Source organism: Scyliorhinus torazame, chromosome 1 (genome assembly GCF_047496885.1).
Source record: "Scyliorhinus torazame isolate Kashiwa2021f chromosome 1, sScyTor2.1, whole genome shotgun sequence".
Taxonomy (NCBI): Eukaryota; Metazoa; Chordata; class Chondrichthyes; order Carcharhiniformes; family Scyliorhinidae; genus Scyliorhinus; species Scyliorhinus torazame.
The window spans coordinates 248,976,926-248,997,135 of NC_092707.1; the positions used below are offsets into that span (position 1 = coordinate 248,976,926).

The window sequence follows — 20,210 nt, forward strand, 5'->3', positions numbered from 1 at the left end:
TGCAGTAAGTCACTCGGTCCAAAAATGAACAGAGCTCAAGCGATGTTTTGAAGGTGTGCGGTGCATTTCTTTTTTCTTGACCTTCATCTTGGTTGGATGTAACCCACCTTTGTCTGCCCCACGACACAAACCCGGAGGAAACCCACGCAGACAGGGGGAGAAAGTGCAAATTCCACACAGTCACCCAAGGCCAGAATTGAACCCGAGTCCCTGGCATTGTGAGGCAGCAGTGTTAACCACTGTGCCATCATGCTGCCTCCATGTAATGCAAGTATTACCACAGTACTATTGGCTAGGGAGGTCGAGAATTCCGACCTAGTGATGATGCAGGAAAGGTGGGATGGTATATGACTTGGAGGTAATGGTGTTCTCATGCACCTGCTACCCTTATCCTTCTCGGTGGTAGAGATGCTATCAAAGAAGCCTTGACAAGTTGCTGCAGTGCATCAGATACGGATACATCAGTGCTTAAATATAAATTCAACATTGTTATAATCTAGTTTGAACTCCTGGAGGTGATCTGTTTTCTTACTGTAGTCACCTGGTGATAAATATTTCCACGGATGAGAAATGAACTAACTTGTGTTTGTAATCGCCTGGCGCCAATGAGTAAAACAATTAAATTTGATTTGAGTTGCTTACACTTTATGGACTTAACATTTCAGTTGTACCTCAATATTTTAGTCGTTAGCATCAGATAGGAGACTTTTCGAGTTTTGCAAAACCAAAACCTAATTTTTGTCTGCAGCGTTCAAGAATGAATCGTATCAGAATAGAATTTCTCCATAGGGGGAACCATAGGTTTGAGCCGGGGAAGTGGGATGGGAATTTTCGGAGATGGGAGTTAGGGTATTAAAGGATTTGTTTCTAGAGGGCTGGTTTGCGAGGCTGGAGGAGTTGGGGGAGAAATATGGGCTGGGGCAGGGGGAGGTATTTAGATATCTGCAGGTCCGAGATTTTGCCAGAAAGGAGGTTCAGAGCTTCCCGATAGCGCCGGCTTCCACAGTGCTGGAGGAGGTATTGATGACAGGGGGAATGGAGACAGGAGTAGTGTCGGCGATTTATGGAAAGATTCTTGGGAGGACTTCTGGGGGAGGACAAGGTATCATTGCAGGGGATTAAAGCAAAGTGGGAGGAAGAGTTGGGGCAGGGTATGGAGGAACGGCTGTGGTGTGAGGTGCTCCGGAGGGTGAATGCCTCAACCTTGTGTGCGAGGCTGGGGCTGATACAATTGAAGGTGGTATGTAGGACGCACCTCACGAGGGGCGAGGATGAGCTGACTCTTTGAGGGGGTGGAGGATGTGTGTGAACGCTGTGGGGTGGGGGGGGGTTGAGTGTATGGTTTATTGTTTACCATGTATGAGATGAATGTGGGTTCTCTCTTGTTTTGTATTTGGGATGTAGGGGGGAGGTTTGGGTTTGTATGATGAAGGGGATGTTGGTTGGGCGATTGCTATTGTATTTGTCATTATTGGTTATCTTTTGTTGGGTGGGGCAGCACGGTGGTGCAGTGGGTTAGCACTGCAGCTTCAGGGCGCTGAGATCCCAGGGTCGATCCCGGCTCTGGGTCACTGTCCGTGTGGAGCTTGCACATTCTCCCCGTGTTTGCGTGGGTTTCGCCCCCACAACCCAAAGATGTGCAGGGTAGGTGGATTGGCCACGCTAAATTGCCCCTTAATTGGTAAAAATGAATTGGGTACTCTAAAATTAATTTTAAAAAAAATCTTTTGTTGGGTGTATAGTGAATGAAAATGTGGAAAACGAGGAAAATAAGAATATTTTTAAAAAAAAGATTTGCTCCATGATATCTGGCAGGCTCACTTCAAACTTTTATATTTTGACACCCTAACTGACATGATCAAGCTTTAAACTTTAGGAATGTTCCACTTTCCAGACATCCAGCCAGAGTTTCAAATCTGGGTTAATTACGTATTTTCAGAACAGAACTTTGACAGATATTGCTCTGCAGACCGAAAAAAGTGATATTTCTGATTTCTTTGATCAGCAGAAAACACAGGTTTTTGATGGGTCAGTGCATTGGCTCTGCCAGCAACAAACAGATGTTCTTAGTCACTAGTTTCTTTGGCTCAAAAGCAAATTGTCAGCAAATTTACATGAGTGCTGTGCTCTTGTTTTTTTTTTGGATGAAACATTAAATCAAGTCTGTTCTTGGGGCTGTTTAGCACAGGGCTAAATCGCTGGCTTTGAAAGCAGACCAAGGCAGGCCAGCAGCACGGTTCAATTCCCGTAACAGCCTCCCCGAACAGGCGCCGGAATGTGGCGACTAGGGGCTTTTCACAGTAACTTCATTGAAGCCTACTTGTGACAATAAGCAATTTCATTCATTTTTCATTCATTCTCCCAGGTGGGTGTGAAAGATCCCATGTCACCATCTGAAAAAAAGCAGGGGAATCATCCAAATGTCTTGATCAATGACTACTTCTTAACTGGTATCACTGAAACAGTTGATCTATTCTATCTCACTGCTGTTTATGGGACCTGGCTGTGTGCAAATAAGTTACATTTTCTTCCATTACAGTAGTGACTACACTTAAAGTAAATCGTTGGTTGTAAAGCACTTTGCTGTGTCCTGAAGGTGTGCAGGTTGCTATATAAATACAAATCCTTGGTTGGTTTTATTTTTCTCCTTTCCAAGAGATCAACAAGCCAAGTATAGGACCAACAACCATCTTGGTCTATATACACTTCATTTCTGTCCTGGATTGTACATACATAATTATTAGGGTTGCCCAGTTGAAACATGTCAATCATTGAGTGATTGCACAAGCTGATTTGCTGCCACATCACAGAGCAGTTTTAACAATCAAGGTTATTATTATTATAATACTGAAATTAACCAGAAAAGCCAGACCCATGATAAATGTCAGAGAACAAAGCTGTATACTCCAAAAAGTAGAGGAGAACTGAAAAAATAAATGGGGATGGAGGCGGTAGAAAAGTGAGTTTGAGAATAGATTATTGAGTAACATAACCAGGAACCCAAAAGTCTCTTATCGGCATCTAAACAGTACAATGCTAGTTAATGAAAGGGTGTGCAAATTACAGACCTGGTTGGTGGCACAGTAGTTAGCACTGCTGCCTCACCGTGCCAGGGACCTGGGTTCGATTCTGGCCTTGGGTGACTCTGAAATTTGCACTTTCTTCCCTTGGCTGCGTGGATTTCCTCCGGATGCTCCGGTTTTCTCCCACAGTCCAAAGATGTACAGGTTAGGTGAGGTTATGCGGACAGGGCGGGGGAGTGGGCCTAGGTAGGGTGCTCTTTCAGAGGATCAGTGCAGACTCAATGGGCTGAATGGCCTCCTTCTGCACTGTAGGGATTCTATGGAAACAAAAAATCTTTTTATGGAGGCTGAGGTACTAAATGAGACCTATACTGGCTGCTGACCAAGAAATATCTTGATTTTAAAACTCTTAATGTGGTTGTAAATCATTTCATGGCCATGCCCCCCCCCCCCCCCCCCCCCTCCCCGGGCGTCTGTAATCTCCCATCCCTCAGCCCCACAACCCTCCCAAGATATCTGCACTCACTAATTCTGGCCCCTGTGCATTCCCAATTTTAATTGCTCGACCATTGGTGTCTGTGCCTTCAGTTGTCGAGGTTCCAGTTTTGGAATTATCCTTCCTATACCTCTGTTTCTCTACCTCGTTTTCTTGCTTACTCCTTAAAACCTACACCTTTGCCAAAGCTTTTGGTCATGAGATTAAGAAGCAGTGGCTGCCTGGATGTGTAATTGTCCAAGGGACAGAAAGAAGGGTAATGGAGAAAGGTTTTTTTCATATTTGGGGTAAGTGTGCAATAGTGTTCTCTGAGTGTTGGTGTTGGCTCCTGCGGTATTTTTGCATACAGGGCATAATTTCAAACATTTGCAGATCACGTGAAACTCTGATATGTGGTAAACAGTGAAAGTGATAGTAATGTTGCTCTTTTTAGCCTTAGTTTTATTAGCTCTGATTATGTTGCCTTTGCTCACGAGTCGCCAGGTATCTTTCTGATACCGCCACGTGGTTCAAGCTCGAGTTATGATTAATAAGTCAGCACACCGCTTAGTAAGATTGAAATCAACGGTCATTTATTATGTACAGCAATCAATACTTACACAATAATCCTACTATCTATATCAAAACCTACCACTACTTGGCCCCTTACTTTATAGGGTCCAGGGGCTTCCCGCCTCTCGGGGCAGCCCTTGACCCTGAGTCCCAAGTGATTGGACTTGTTCCCAATCACTGGGTTCGATACGTCCAATAACAGGGCGATTCCTCGATCGGGGGGTGGTCGTTCACCTGTCTTTGTTTCGGCCACAGCAGGCGCCGACAGGTCTGGCCCGGCATTCAATTGCTAATACGTTGCAATTGTTCCCGGGGATAGCCGATTAAACTACAGATGTCTGGGTTGATGTGCTGCTAATAGTCTTGAGTATCGATCTGGGCCGACTTCCCCAGAGCCGAATACGCTATTCTGTCTGCAGCTGTCCGTTTGTGTCCTGTAGGCTGCTTTTCCCATCAGCCTTTTTGGTTAGCCATTTTAAATCGGGGTTTGGCCAAATTAATAGGGAATCAGCCATTTTAGGTGGCTACAGTAACAGACTACAAAAGGACTTGACGTGGTGAAATGTAGAGACATATGCCAGACTAAAGTTAACCCACAGCAAATTGTGTAATAATTTTTTGATGAGACGCAATCAACTAAATGGTACAGCTTTGCAGGGATACAGGAGCAGATATCTTGTGGTATAGATACACCAACCTTTTGAATGTGGTAAGACAAATAAGAAGTGGCATAGTAGCACAGTGGTTAGCACTGTTGCATCACAGCACCAGGGTCCCAGGTTCAATTCCCGCTTGCGTCACTGTGCGGAGTCTGCACGTTCTCCCCATGTCTGCGTTGGCTTCCTCCGGGTGCTCCGGTAAAAGAACCAGAGGCAAGATGAACATTTTTTTACACAGCAGATTGTTATGATCTGGAGTCCACTGAGTGACAGGGTGGTGAAAGCAGATTCCATCTAACTTTCAGAAATGAATTGGGTGAGGAGCAGGGAAGTGTGGCTATTGGATAGCACTTCTAAAGAGGATTGCACCAGACATAGTGGGAAAATGGGCTCCTGGGTTGTATTATTCTGATTCTATAATGCCAACTTCAACCATTTGTTTCATGCTGATGAACACCATAAGACCATAAGACATAGGGGCGGAAGTACGGCCATTCGGCCCATCGAGTCCACTCCGCCATTCAATCATGGCTGATTTCAACTCCATTTACCCGCTCTCTCTCCATAGCCCTTAATTCCTCGAGAAATCAAGAATTTATCAACTTCTGTCTTAAAGACACTCAACGTCCCGGCCTCCACCGCCCTCTGTGGCAATGAATTCCACAGACCCACCACTCTCTGGCTGAAGAAATTTCTCCTCATCTCTGTTCTAAAGTGACTCCCTTTTATTCTCAGGCTGTGCCCCTGGGTCCTAGTCTCCCCTGCTAATGGAAACAACTTCCCTACGTCCTATCTAAGCCATTCATTATCTTGTAAGTTTCTATTAGATCTCCCCTCAACCTCCTAAACTCCAATGAATATAATCCCAGGATCCTCAGACGTTCATCGTATGTTAGGCCTGCCATTCCTGGGATCATCCGTGTGAATCTCCGCTGGACCCGCTCCAGTGCCAGTATGTCCTTTCTGAGGTGTGGGGCCCAAAGTTTTGAAATAACTCAGACTGTAAGTTTATGAGCTCATGTTTTTACAGCAATCAATTTCACAAGTTGAGGCCTGTTTTTTGCCAAGGTACTGCAGCATTTGGCTAACTTCTGCCATTGTGACAATTTAAGATTTCATTTTGCAATGTAATTGAAATAGTGCCCACTTTTGTGCTTCACAGAAGGATACGTAAATATTCCTAATCAAAATGCTCCACTCAGTAAACATACACAAAACTCTACTCTCCTCTTAATCACATGGATATAATTGAATTCACCATCATGTTCTCTATTGCAAGCTATTTCATCAGTTCCGTGGTCCTGCATAAGCTTAGTTGTTATCCGCAGGGGAATTTGGCAAACCTTTAACTGGAAGGTTCGAGATATGATGCCAAGTGTGCATGGAACTGTATGTGTATGAGTTTTATTTTTAGCAAGGGACTGTATTTAATGTGACGGCAATCATTGTACTTAAGATGCCGACTGATCCTTATTGCCATTCTGCACAAGCTGGTGTAAAGAATGCGGGCAGCTTTACTTGTATCCTGTGGCTGTGGTGAGAATGCTGGAGGGGTTTTGGCTGTTGAACTTATGCAATGAATTACTTGTTACAATAAACCTGAACACATTTTAAATGCAGGTATGCTCCCTATCAATCTTATCAACTTGATGCTATTTCTGAGGTTGGCATGCAGAAACAGCAGTCCAGTGCCCAGCTTCTGTGTGCTCACATCCCACTGCTTCACAAAACAACTTTGGCAAAATGCTTGGACTGTTTGTGAGCTCATCAATCACCCCACAATTTTAAAGTGTGGCTTACTTGTCATTTTTTTTTAGCAGCTCTTTTCAATTGCCAACATTTTTCTTTAAAGTGAGCAAATTGCCTGAATTTCATAGATTATCATAGAATTTACAGTGCAGAAGGAGGCCATTCGCCCCCCCCCCACCCGTTCCCCCTGTCCGTCTCCTTCCCCCCCCCCCTCCCATGTAGCCAGGAAATTAGTTTGTTAGGTGGGATTATGTGTGGGTGTGGAGGTTAAAGGGCAAAAATTGAAAGCATATTAGGAATCTGGTACCAATCCATTGAATTTCCCGTTTTCCTGAGGTAAGAGAGCAACCAATTTGCAGAAGGAAGTTTAGCACTTTATATACATTAATGAGATTGAAAGCCTCCGACTTGATCAGCTTTGCTGGATCAGGCTTGACGGTGACCAGCTATCTTTCTCAGGCCTCGGGGAAACCTGCCAGCTTCAGCCAGGTGTACAGAGAAACTTCCCCCTTATTGCTATTCTGCACAAGCTGGTGACTTGAGCCTTATGAAAGATTGGTGGCAGGGAAGAGGGACCTTTATGTGGAGAGACGAGGGAGGATGGGCTATTGCCCTCAGACCGGGGAAGTTGAGGGAGATTTTACAGAGATATTCAAACTTGACGACTTTTGATGGAATAGAGGAATAGATGGGAGGGGAGAACTGTTACCACTAGCAATTGGGCCATTAAGCAAAGTACCAAAGGTTTATGGTGATTAGCAAAACAGTAAGCGTAAACGAGAATTTTTCACACCAGTTGCGACCTGAAATGCATTTCCGGAAAGAGTTCTGGAAGCGGATTCAATATTAACTTACAAAAGAAAATTAATGTATACTTGAAAAGGAAAATTTGCAGGGCCATGGGGAAAGAGTGGAGTTAATTAGGTTATATAATTCTTGTCAGTTGCTGGACCTGAGATTGAGCATTTTCCATTTATTATAGACTATTAGTTTGTATCACCAAGGCAGTTGTCAATTCAGCTAGGTATTCTTCAAGTCCTGCATGTTGAACTTAATTCCTTCCGAAAATCAGTAAAATTATAGATGGCCCTCCTCCACTGATTCAATAATCTCTCGCAAGTATTTGGCAAATGAGTGAAACATGACTACTAATCCCAAATCCAAACCTCTTTGAGAAAACAAGTGTGAAGACATTACACACTAGCCTATCAATGTTCAACTGCCGAACATGAAGCTCACAAGGAAAGTTTTCAAACAATTTCCCCCTTAAGGGCATTTGTTTAAAAAGTTAAATGAGTTATTTTGATCCTGCATAAATCATTTGAGCCGTGCATGCTGAGTGTAATTCTCCAATCAGGGTTTGGAGAAAGTGTCACGTACCAAGGTGTGAAGATGATTTGACTTGTTCTCAATGTAGAAAATAAACCGGAGATGGAACATAATGCATTTTTTAAAAAGTTGGAAGTGGACATTAGCAGATACTTAGCTGAAACAAAATAATGCAGTGCTGGAAATCTGCAGTAAAGACAGGAAATGCATACTGTCGGGTAGCATTTGTGCGAGAAACCAAGTTAATGTTTCAGGCTGATCTTTCGTCAGAACTGGAAGATGTTGAGAGGTGAACTACTTTTAGGCAGGGTGGGTTAAACTAGATGATATAAATAATAAGTTAAGGAAATATTGAGGAAGACTACAACTGAAGGATGCCTGATAGTATCATACAAGTGACATTTACTCAACTAAATAGTTAATGAATGACTAATAATTTGGGTCAATCATTTTGCAGATGATATGAAACTTGGAAGTACAGTAGTAGTGATGCAGGTAGTATTAGACTTCAAGAGGCCATAGGCTGATGGTACAGGCAGACACCTGGCAGATGAAATTCCGTGTAGAAATGTGTGAGGTGATACATTTTTGGTAGGAAAATTGAGGCGAGTGAATACAAGCTGTACAAGCTAATTGGTACAGGCCAAGTTTCCTGACGCCACAACTGTAGGGGGCACACTTACCACACATGTATTGCAGTACCTGTGACGTCAAAGCCAGCCATTGGAAAAAGTCCTGATTATTAAAATACAGCAGATCTGATGAAAAGCTGAAGCAGATTTATGGAATTGTATCTGGATTAGAATGCCACATTTATCCCAGTAGAAACAACCCAAATAGCTGTCAATAAATTCTGCTTTAGAAGGTTACACTTACTGCAAACATGTTCACTTGATATCATTTCCTGCATTAGAATTTTGCAGCAGCTGATTGTGGTATAAGAATAGAAATTGCCATGCATGTAGCAAAATATAGCACCATTTTGGCACTCTGAAATAACTAATCGTCACCATTGTCAGGTAGATCATGACCCTCGATGGCTGGAGATGGAAGCATTTCATGGAGAAGTCTGGTGAGAACTGTGTTGGAGAGAGGGGCCAGCAGTATGTGTCAAATGGCAATATAGTTCTAAGTAAGACTGGTGTGTCCCTTGAGGGAAAACCTTGAGATGATGGTGTTCCCATGCATCTGCTGCCCTTGTCCTTCTAGGTGGCAGTGGTCACGGGTTTGAAAAGTGCTGTTTGTGAGTTGCTGCATTGCTTCTTGTACATTGTACACACTGCTACCAATGTATGTCGGTGGTGGAGGGAGGGAATGCCACTTAAGATGGCTACTTTGAGCTGGGCGGTGTCAAGCCTCTTGGGCCTTATTGGAACTGCTTCATCCAGGCAAGTTGAGAGTATTCCATCACACATCTGACTTTTGCCTTGTAGCTAGTGTGTAGACTTTGGGGTGTCTTTGTTCTTTAGGGTTTTGGCAAAGGTTGGTATCATGACCGCTACAGGCTTTGGAGGGCCGAAGGGCCTGTTGGTATCATGACCAGAACAGGCTTGGAGGGCCTGTTTTGTTCTTTGAGCCAGGAAGTGAGTTACACTTCATAGAATTCCCAACTTGTGGCCTGCTCTTGTAGCCACAGCATTTATATGGCTGGTCCAGTTCAGTGTCTGGGCGATGATCAACCCCCGAGATGTTGATGGTAATGCCATTGAACGTCAAAGGGAGATGATTGGAGTCTCACTTGTAGCCACGTAAAATGGCTGCGTTCCGATTAATCTGGCACAAACCCAGTTTGAAACGGCCAACCTGAAAGACTGCTGGAAAAAGCAGCTAACGAGACACAAGCAGGCAGCTGCAGACAGTATTGCATATTCGGCTCTGGGAAGGTAGCCCAGATCGATACTCAGGGCTATCAACAGCCCATCAACCCAGGTATTTGCAGTTACATTCAGGACTGTTTGCAGCCCATCTATTCAGACATCCACAGTTAAATCGGCTATCCCCGGGAACAATTGCAACATATTAGCAATTGAATACCGGGCCAGACCTGTCGGCGCCTGCAGTGGCCGAAACAAAGACAGGTGAACGACCACCCCCCGATCGAGGAATCGCCTCACCATTGGACACATCGACCCCAGGGTTTGGGAACAAATCCAATCACTTGGGACTCAGGGTCAAGGGCCGCCCCTGGAGGCGGGAAGCCCCTGGGCCCTATAAAAGTGAGGGGCCAAGTTCAGACCTCTCTCTCTCTCTCTCTCCTCTTCGCCTGCTCGAGACCTTCGCAAGACCAGCAACCGGCAACTGTAAGTTTGAATCCAGCGATCGCTATCCAATAGAGTCACCTAGCCACCGACCTGTAGCAGCCTTTTGAATCCCGCGGGCCAGATCTGATTGGACAAGCCATTCATTTCCCTGACCTGGTGGGCTCTTCCTAAAGTTAAGTATTGGCCAGTAGTGATAGGTTTATTATATAGAAAGTAATTGTAGCGCACAATGACTCACGAGAGACGAATAGAGATTAAGTCGATGAGGCTTTATTAAGCGTGACTTGTTCCCCGCAGTTCAGCAACAGACTGGAGCTGCGGGGAGAACTTCTGGTTCTTATACTCCGCCTTCAGGGCGGAGCTAGAGATCAACAGCCAACCAGGACCTGGGATCTGTCAGCCAATGGCATCACGGCTTCACAGTCCCACATGACCCCTAATGCATACTACCACAGTAGTATTAGGGTATTAATATTGCTTGTTGTATATAATAAATGACCGTTGTTTTAATCCTTACTAAGCGGTGTGCTGTATTATTAATCATAACCTGAACTTGAACCACGTGGCGGTATCATAAAGATATCTGGCGACTCGTGAGCAAAGGTGACGTAATCAGAGCCAATAGACTAAGGCTAAAAAGAGCAACACACTTCTTGGGGAAGATCGCTGCCAGGCACTTGTGTGACACGAATGTTACTTGCGACTTGTCGACTCAAGCCTGAATTTTGTTCAGGTCTCGCTACATATGGACACTGACTGGTTCAGCACCTGAAGTAGTGAATGGCGCTGAACATTGTGCAATTATCTGGGAAAATCCCCACTTCTGACCTTCTGGATGGCCTGATGGTTATGAGGCAAGGTCATTGATGAAACATCTGAAGAAGATTGGCCTAAGTCACTGCCCTGAGGAACTCTGGCAGCAATATCCTGGGATTGAAATGATCGACCTCCAACAACCGCAACCATCTTCCTTTGTGCTAGTTAAGATTCCACCCATTGAAGAGTTTTTCCCCTGATTCTATTGACTTGTTTGCTCGGGCCCCTTGGTGTCACACTTGGTCAAATGGCAGTTTGTTATTTTAAGTGAATGACTTTATTCCTAGCTTGCAAGATTCAGAAAATGTCAAAATAAGATTCTTAAAGTTTAAGAAACAGCTCTTTGATTTTGGTTTGTCTCTTGAATCTAGGATGGGGAGACTCAGAAGGGACCCCCTCCGAGAGGGGGATGACCACAGATGCTATCTACACTTACAATTGGTTGAAAGCGAGGAGTGGAAAGAATTCAGTTTACATCTGGGGGCACTCACTAGGCACAGGGTAAGTAACTCATTGTTTACAGCTGGCTTTCACATGTAGAGATCCTCAATTATTTCAAGGAGATATTGGTGGCTTCTGCAATTGTTTTATTTTTAATGAAGTATGTGTTGAAGAATAATCTGAACAAGGAAAAACAATAAAGGGTAAGGTATTTCAGACTTTCCATCTCTGTCTGCTTAGATGGGCTTCAGAGGCTGAGATACTTTTGGCATAATTCATATATTCTAATAGATTTTGAGAGGGAGGATGCATGCGAGAGGATTGGGCTACATCAGACTTCCTGTCAATTACTGTTTGTCGCACAGCTGCAATCACATCAGTACCTCCTCGATTGAGGAAAATTATGTTTAGGGCTATAACTCCTACTGAAAATTTGTTGCAAACACATTTGTTACAGTTGCCAAGTGCCTCAGGGAGAGTTAGGAATGGCCTATGGGAGCCATGGGATATGTTCCTCTGCACATGCTGCAGTTGGCAGTACAATTTAAATGGAAAGTGGTATTAAACATCTGCAATTCACTGCCCTAGGGTGCTGGAAGCAGATTTAGTGGTGACCTTCAGGAGGAAATTGTAAAATATTTGAAAAGCAAACATTTGCACGGCTATGGGGAAAGAACATTGGAGTAGGGTTAATTAAATAGTTCAATCAATGTTCTGGCACAGGTCCGATTAGCCTATTGTACTCTGACAATAAGAAAAAGAAGAAAACCCAAGACCAACTTTGGATTCCCAGTAGAGATTTTAAAAATAACAATATGACAATCTCCAACTTGTCACTTAGTGGCTCTAAGTCTTTGTCAAAGCTTTGATATCCTCTTTTATTTTGTGAAGTGTTTTCTCCCTCTTCCACCCTTTACAGGGCGCTACAAAAATACCATGTCAGCATGGTAGGGCACCAGAAAGCAACAATCTGTACCATGGAAAGATGTATTTTTGCCACAATACAAATTGAATTAATTTATCTTTTGAGTTTACACATGCACCAGAACAATGGGTTTAACTGAAAACAACTTTGTGCCAATGTACTTCACTTTATCTAATCTGTTTTCATAATACTGTCTTACATTCAAAAGTTAGAATACTAAAATGATAAATGCCTCAATAAAATATTTTCTATAAAGAAAAGTTAGAATATTAAAGTCATGCACAATATTTAATTCAAGAGCTTTCTAAAGACTTCAGTCTGAGGAACCTGGATATCTCTAGCAAGGCCAGCATTTATTGCCATCACTAGTTGCTCTTGAGAAAATTATGGTGGGCTGCCTTGAACTGCTGCACTGCTGGCGTGAAGGTGCTTCCACAGCATTTGTTAGGCAAGGAATTACAACATTTTGACCCAGTGACAGTGTGTGACTTGGAGTGAGGCTATGTAACATTCCTGTGCAATTGATGCCATTGTCCTTGCAGGTGGTAAAGTTAGATCTGTTAATTCACACAGTGCAGTCTTTATACAGAAATTACTGGCACACTGACAATTTGGATGTTGCATTGTAGAGATTATCAGGCACAACGCTACTTTCCTCTGCCTCAGTGTTGGGCAACCTACAGTCCCGAGGCTACATCTTGGTTCTGCCTACAGCCTGTGAGACGTTGTTGACCATTGCCCACCACAGGGTTGTCACATTCTGCTGATTTCTTTCCATGTCATTTTTTTCCCTACCGGTATGACCAAAGTGATACGCATGTAAGACATTTTCTTAGATATTTCATCAATGACCTTGCCTCATAACCATCTGGCCATCCAGAAGGTCAGAAGTGGAGATTTTGCCTGATAATTGTGCAATGTTCAGCGCCATTCACCATTCCTCAAATACTGAAGCAGTCAGTGTCCATATGCAGCAAGACCTGAACTATATTCAGGCTTGAGCTGATAATTGGCAAATAACATTTGTGTCACACAAGTACCTTCCCCAAGAAGTGAGATTCCAACCATCTCCCTTTGACGTTCAATGGCATTACCATCAGCATCCCGGGGGTTTACAACTACCCAGACACTGAACTGGACCAGCCATATAAATACTGTGGCTAGAAGAGCAGGTCACAAGTTGGGAATTCTATGGAGTCTAACTCACTTCCTGACTCCCCAAAGTCTACACACTAGCTACAAGGCAAAAGTCAGAAGTATGATGGAATACTGTCCACTTGCCTGGATGAAGCAGTTCCAATAAGACTTAAGAGGCTTGACACCATCCAGCTCAAAGCTGCCATTGTCCCACGCAGGCACGGGGAGAATGTGCAAACTCCCCACGGACAGTGACCCAGTGCTTGAACATTTTAGCAGTGTTCTATCGGTTCATATAAAGTTCATTGCACATGTTTATACGGTTACTTGCTAATTATGTCACCATGTAAAGTGCTGTTGCTAATTGGTAATTTCTGTTGGCTTGGTGCATTCACAGTCTCAACTAATTCTGTGTCGATATTGCCTCCCTGCTGAAACTAATGGAGAGGCCCAGATTTGGGGTCTATTCCCCACAAACCAACATGTGGCAGGAGATAGACAACTATAACGAGGGAAACAAATGAGAGAGCTAGGCAAATTTTTAAAATTAAATATTCTGAATTTCATATTTACCTTGTTTAAAAAAAAAAAAAATGTTATTTGAAGCATTAAGGTATGCAGTATAGATTTTATTTATCTTTTTGTGGTGTAATCAAGTAGATATAGCTGAACTGAGCATAATAGATGTATGAACCTGTAATATTTAAATAATTTGTCACAACAGCGAAGCAGCCAATAATAGTTAAATTTGACTTTGTGGTACAAGATAAAGTCAAGTTTGTTACATTGTGAAATAGAAACCGAAATACTCAGCAGGTCAGGCAGCATCTGTGGAGAGAGTTAATTTTTCCAGTCAATGACCATTCTTTAGAACTGGGAGTACTTAAAGAGAGATAGTTTTGAAGCAAGGCAACTGGAAATCGAAGCTGGGATGTTCCTGCAGGTAGCTGAAGAGAAAAGTGCAAGACTAAGAAGTAGAGCACTGAGCAAAGGGCTTGTCTGTTTGACTGATCGTAGCGACTGCTGTAGGGAAAGGGTAATGGGAGGGTAGGAAATAAAAAAAAGGAAGATCTATGATTATAGTAAAGAGCAGGAGAGGTTAAATGACCAGAGCAGTGATGGTCCAAGTCCAAAGGAAACAATATTGGGATAAATAAAGGAGCAAAAGATGCATCTAGAGGCGTAAATAGGAAACACAGAATCTTCTTGATCAGCTAGCATAAAAATATTACCATCTTCTTTCCCCTTGCATCATCCTCGTTTTTGTCATTTAATCTCTTCTGCCTTCCACACTCCTTGTATGTTATATATTTCCTTTTACCTTTCTCTGCCTTGCTTAAAAGTGTTTCATCTATAAGTGCTTCCAGATCTGACAAAAGAGAAATTCCCCTGAAACATTGGGCTGGATTTCATTCCTCAAGGCAGTTCGCAGGAAAATTGCCGACACGGCCTGCCTGCCTCAGGAGGAAAGCACCTGCGTGGATTGGATTTTCAGTGTGTGTTCGGGGGAGGGGGGGGGGGGGGGTGGGGGGACACTTCAGACAGGTCAGCTGACCTGGGAAAGGTTGAAGGCAGCCACCAAAATGGGTGTGGAGGTGAGCTGTTTAAAAGGCCCACTTCGGTGCTATGGGACTTTGCCCCAGTTTATAGTAAGAATAGGCCCTCTGGCCCTTGCATCCCCCCCCCCCCCCCCATACTTCCATGCCCATTCACCCACCACACACTGTATAGAACAAATGACTGCTGTTGTGATAGTAGAATTGTGAAAAAAAAGTTTTATAATCACCATTGATAACTTTTTCTTTCAAAAAAACTCATTTTGACTATGGCTCAATAAAAGAGTTGATAATCCAGACACTTTAAAGTATCAAAAGCTGAAACTGCAAGCACTGGAAGGCACTTTTTCCTATGCATGTAAAAATTGTGAAATTGACAGCTCTGGCTGTCTGATCTACCGAGCAACAATTTCCCTCGGATCATGTGCTTCAACAGGCTAATGGATTTCTGGGCTCTCAGCCAAGCCTCATTGTTGGCTGAGAGCCCCAAAATGTTTTCTTGGCTAAGAGCCCCGAAATCTATTGGTGCATTAAACCGCCTCAGCCACAGAGAACACAGTGCTTGATTGACAGCTTTGGTGCGCTGATCCATGCTGTCAATTTCACAATGTTTATTTACACCGATAAATAGGTTTCATGTGCTTGCTGTTTCAGCTTGTGATACTTTAAACACTCTGGATGTTTGACCCATTTATTGGGCTGTAGTAATAAAGGTTTTCTTTTAAAGCGGTGAGCTATCAATTAATTTTTTGCACACATTATTATGTTCATTCATTCTATACAGTGGGTAAATGGACATTCAAATGCCATAGCTTGATGTGGGGGTGCACGAGGGGCCACGTAGGTTGTTTGGGGGGGCATAGCTTGGCATGAGGGGACATCAGGAATGGTTGGGAGGGGGTCATGAGCTGCACCTTTTGAACTTGCTATGCAAACGATTCCCTCATACAGACTATCGTTCTTGATGCCCCTTCAGCTGCCATGAGCCAAAACTCTTTAAAAAGCTGGCTTAACTCCATCAAAATTGCAGAGGACGAGGACCTGCCTGTCCAGCGATGGAACTGGCCGTCCTTAATATAGGAACCCAGGAATGGGGTCATGAATCGCGGATTTGGGACCATCCGCCATTATTAAAGGGCCCTTGAGTCATCCCGACTCAATTAAACTCTTTCTCCACAAATATTGCCAGACCTGCTGAGTATTTCTAGCGTTTTCTATTTTTATTTCAGACTTTCAGCTTCAATATTTTACACTCAACCTTCTGATGCACTGTATATTGGTTAACAAGTGATTTATTTTTAAAGCGAATGGTTAAATGATTTAATAAATGGGATTGTATGCACAGATACAAATTGAACACTTGCTGTATGCTAGCTTAAGAAAGGCATTCTGAATTTTTAATTTGTTGTGTTCTGTTGTAAGTAGAAAATAATTTCTCTCTGCTCTTTTTAGAGTAGCTACAAATGTTGTACGGCATCTGTGTGAAAAAGGTAAAGTGCTTCTTCAACTTGTTGGTTAAGTTGTTGCAACCATCCTTGCTTTTCTTGTTGAAAATATATTTATACCTGCAACAATCAGCATTGCGAAAATTAACCCTATGCCTTCTTGAATGAATAGCTCAACATTAGTTCCAAGATTGCAAACTAATCAAAACTGCTTGGCTTGCTACAAAGTTTAGTTTACAAATGGAGTTCATAGTGGCAACATTCTTATGAACCCAAATTCTATGGAAGGTTCTAATGCAAGAGATTGGCAATAGTGATCTCATTTGACTTTCCCTGTATCTGTGATCAGTGGTATCTGGGTGCAAGATCATTAAATACATATAGATAAGGAAGACTTACTGTGGCTCATTCATCCTGAACCTTCCCCCCCACTGCAACATCCACTTGCTTCTTGAATAATTGTGGAGGTTTCATCTTAACTGTTCCACTCAGGAGTCTGTTCAACATATTGATCACTGCTTGTGCGAAGAATGTTCCAGATAAAAGTCCTACAATTGCCTTTAACTGATTTGGACCAGTGGCCCCTTGATCTTCTCTTGGATTCTGAGTTGTAAATTCTATATATTCAATAATAACAGTATTTTATTCGTTAAACATGTTCACAGTCCATTAGCAGAATGAAGTGTAGTTTCTATCAAAACATTCATAGTCTACGTAATCAGGTTAAAAACATGCACACATAACATCATGTACAACAGCAACAAAAATAGAAGCATTCAGCAGGTAACAGCGAAATGTTGAATGGGAAATTAAATGAACGGTGAAATTAAAAAACATTACATTAAAATGACATACAAATACACCATTCTACCTTACAGGCACTGAAGTGCATATACACTTAATCATACGGCATTGAGGACCTGAGCCAGCTGAGGAATAGGACTACATCAGCCCCTTTCTACCCAGCATCGAATATTTGCTTATCCGCTTTCATCGCCCTTTCAGCCAATGCATTCCAAATCATCATTATTCAGTGTGTAAGGGAAATTTCTTCCCGCTCCCCTGAGATTTTAACAATTATCTTAAATCTATGTCCTCTGGAAGCTGATCTTTCTGCCAGTGGAAACTTGTTCTGCTTTATCAAAACAACTTCACAATTTTGAACATCTATGTAGCACTAAATCCCCAATTAACCTTCTCAGTTCCGAGGAGAACAACCTTCTCCAGCCACTTCACACTAATGGGTGCCTAATCCCAGATACCATTCCCGTAAATCTCATCTGTACCCTGTCCAAAGCCTTAATATCCTTGTTTTCATGATTAGGAACAGTACTCCACCTGGGCCAGATCAGTGAATTATAAAGGAAAACTTCCCTGCACTTGTACTATTAAGTAATTTTAACCATTTATCGTTGGTCAAAAAAACATGTCATGGCACTTTTTAAGCAGAAAAGATGAGTTATTCTTTGAATGTAACTGTTTCCACTGAAGACATCACAAATATTTTGGGCGCGATTAAATGGAAACATTTCTAAGTGCCATTTTGAGCGGGTTTGGCAGGGTGTTTCTTGCTGGCTTTTTTGGTGAGATCCACAGTGGTATATTACCACACTTAGCCTCAATTTTTCAACGCACAAGTGCATGCACAGGGCGGCACGGTGGCACAGTGGTTAGCACTGCTGCCTCACCGTACCAGGGACCCGGTTTCAATTCCGGACTTGGGTGACTGTCTGGGTGGAGTTTGCACTTTCTCCCAGTGTCTGCGTGGGTATCCTCCGGGTGCTCCGGTCTCCTCCCACAGTCCAAAGATGTGCAGGTTAGGTGGATTGGCCATGCTAAATTGCCCCTTAGTGTATAGAGGTGTGCAGGTTAGGTTATGGGGTTGCAGGGATTGGGTCTAGGTAGGGTGTTCTTTTGGAAGATTGGTGCTGACCCGATGGGCCGAATGGTCTCCTTCTGCACTGTGGAGATTTTGAGGGATTCTATGTTTTACCTTATAACTGAGCGGAATGGATCAAGTCGGCGATTCAGGCTGTGTTGTGAAGATGCAAAGAGTTTAAGGCATGCCCACGCAGATCAAAACCCGCAGGCAAATGGTGAGGAATAATGAGCCTTCCAACAAAAAGAATGAAGTATGAAGTTGTTTTTATGCCAACATTTGCTAACTCATCAAGTAACTGCTGCAGAGAGAGAATTTTGTGTTCATGAAAAACTGGTGTGGGAATGGAAGAAGGAGGAAACCACCCTGAAGAAGGTGCCCAAAACTCAAGGCACCATGCGAACAGAGACTAGCCACTGGCTTGATCTTGGAATGGTGCTCAAAAATTATTGGAATGGTTTCATCATCACCAGAAATGCAATGCTTGTGTGTTAGCCAAATCAAGCCGCGAGTCAGGTAAATATTTCAGACCAACAAAGAGAGTTGGTGTAGCCACTTTATAGAACAAAAATGTCTTGTGCTATGACAGAAGACAAAGATTGCTGAGACTACCAAAAGCCTTCAATGCCAACATTACCAGATCCCAGTGATTCTCAATTGGACAGTGGCAAAAACACGAGTGCCCATTTTGTTAAATTGGCAACATGGATAAAAGACCCATGGATTTTGCGCTATCCGACAGCCATGCTGTGGAGTGGAAAGATTAAAAACAATTCTCATGGCAGCCACAGGATGTGAGAAAACAAGCTTCACAGTGATACTAGCCTCCATGGCCGATGCAATGAAATTAAGGCCTATGGTCATTTTCAAATTTAAAACCACACTGAATATCAAATTCCTTGGAGGAGATTTTGTGCATGTCCGTGACGATGGTTGGATGGCCGAGGATGGGGATAATGTGTGGAATAGGCATCCAGGTGGCCTACGTTTTTAAAAAAAAAAACAGCTCATTAGTGTGGGACATATTCAAATCTCAAATAACCGATTGAGATCAAGAGACGACTGTGAAGAAATAATACCCACATTGAAGTTATGCCAAGGGGTCTAACCTCCATTGTTCAACCTTCCGATGTATATTTCAAGAAGCCATTCAAGGATAATGTTCATGGCAAATTGAATTGGTGAATGGTTGACTGAAGAAAAGAAACTTCACAAAGAGTGGAAATGTGTGACTTGCCCCACTTGATGTTTTGTGTGGTTTCATCGTCAAATCATGGGATGCTTTTGCAGAATCACAGAACTGTTGTAATGCAGAAGGAAGCAATTCTGCCCAGGGTGGCTGCACCGGTTTTCCGTATGAGCAATTCACTTAGTGCAGTAGTGGGCAATCTGCGACCAAGCGGCCATATGGCGGCCCATCTGGGTTCTGGGTGTGGCCCACAAGACACTTTGTTTTTAAAAAAAAATAATTTTTATCAAAGGTTTTCATAAAATATCAATAACAAAATGAAAAAAGGAACCCAACAGGGTTAAGTACAAAACACAATCTAGAAAAGCAACCCCCCCCCCCCCCCCCGTACATAAATAATAAATTAACATTAACAACCCGACTTAACACAACAGGTGTATACACCCCCCTCAGACCCTTCAGTGTAAATAACAAAAACAGTAATAAAGTAACAACCCCCCCCCCCCCCCCCCCCCCCCCGAGCTGCTGCTGCCATTGACCAATGTCTATCGTTCTGCCAGGAAGTCTAAGAACGGTTGCCACTGCCTAAAGAACCCTTGTACCGACCCTCTCAAGGCGAATTTCACCCTCTCCAATTTAATGAACCCTGCCATATCGCTGATCCAGGATTCCACGCTTGGGGGCCTCGTATCTTTCCACTGAAGAAGAATCCTTCGCTGGGCTACCAGGGACGAAAAGGCCAGAATTCCGGCC

The 20,210-nt window shown here is 43.1% G+C and overlaps 1 protein-coding gene across 1 annotated transcript in view; it reads left to right on the forward strand.

The window, feature by feature from the left end:
* abhd12 (abhydrolase domain containing 12, lysophospholipase) overlaps positions 1 to 20,210 on the forward strand; it is a 168,221-nt gene that overhangs the window by 94,879 nt on the left and 53,132 nt on the right. The window contains exons 7-8 of the mRNA XM_072504536.1: positions 11,257 to 11,386; positions 16,397 to 16,434. Coding sequence (XP_072360637.1) covers positions 11,257 to 11,386; positions 16,397 to 16,434 — 168 coding nt within the window. The remainder of the gene's footprint in view (positions 1 to 11,256; positions 11,387 to 16,396; positions 16,435 to 20,210) is intronic.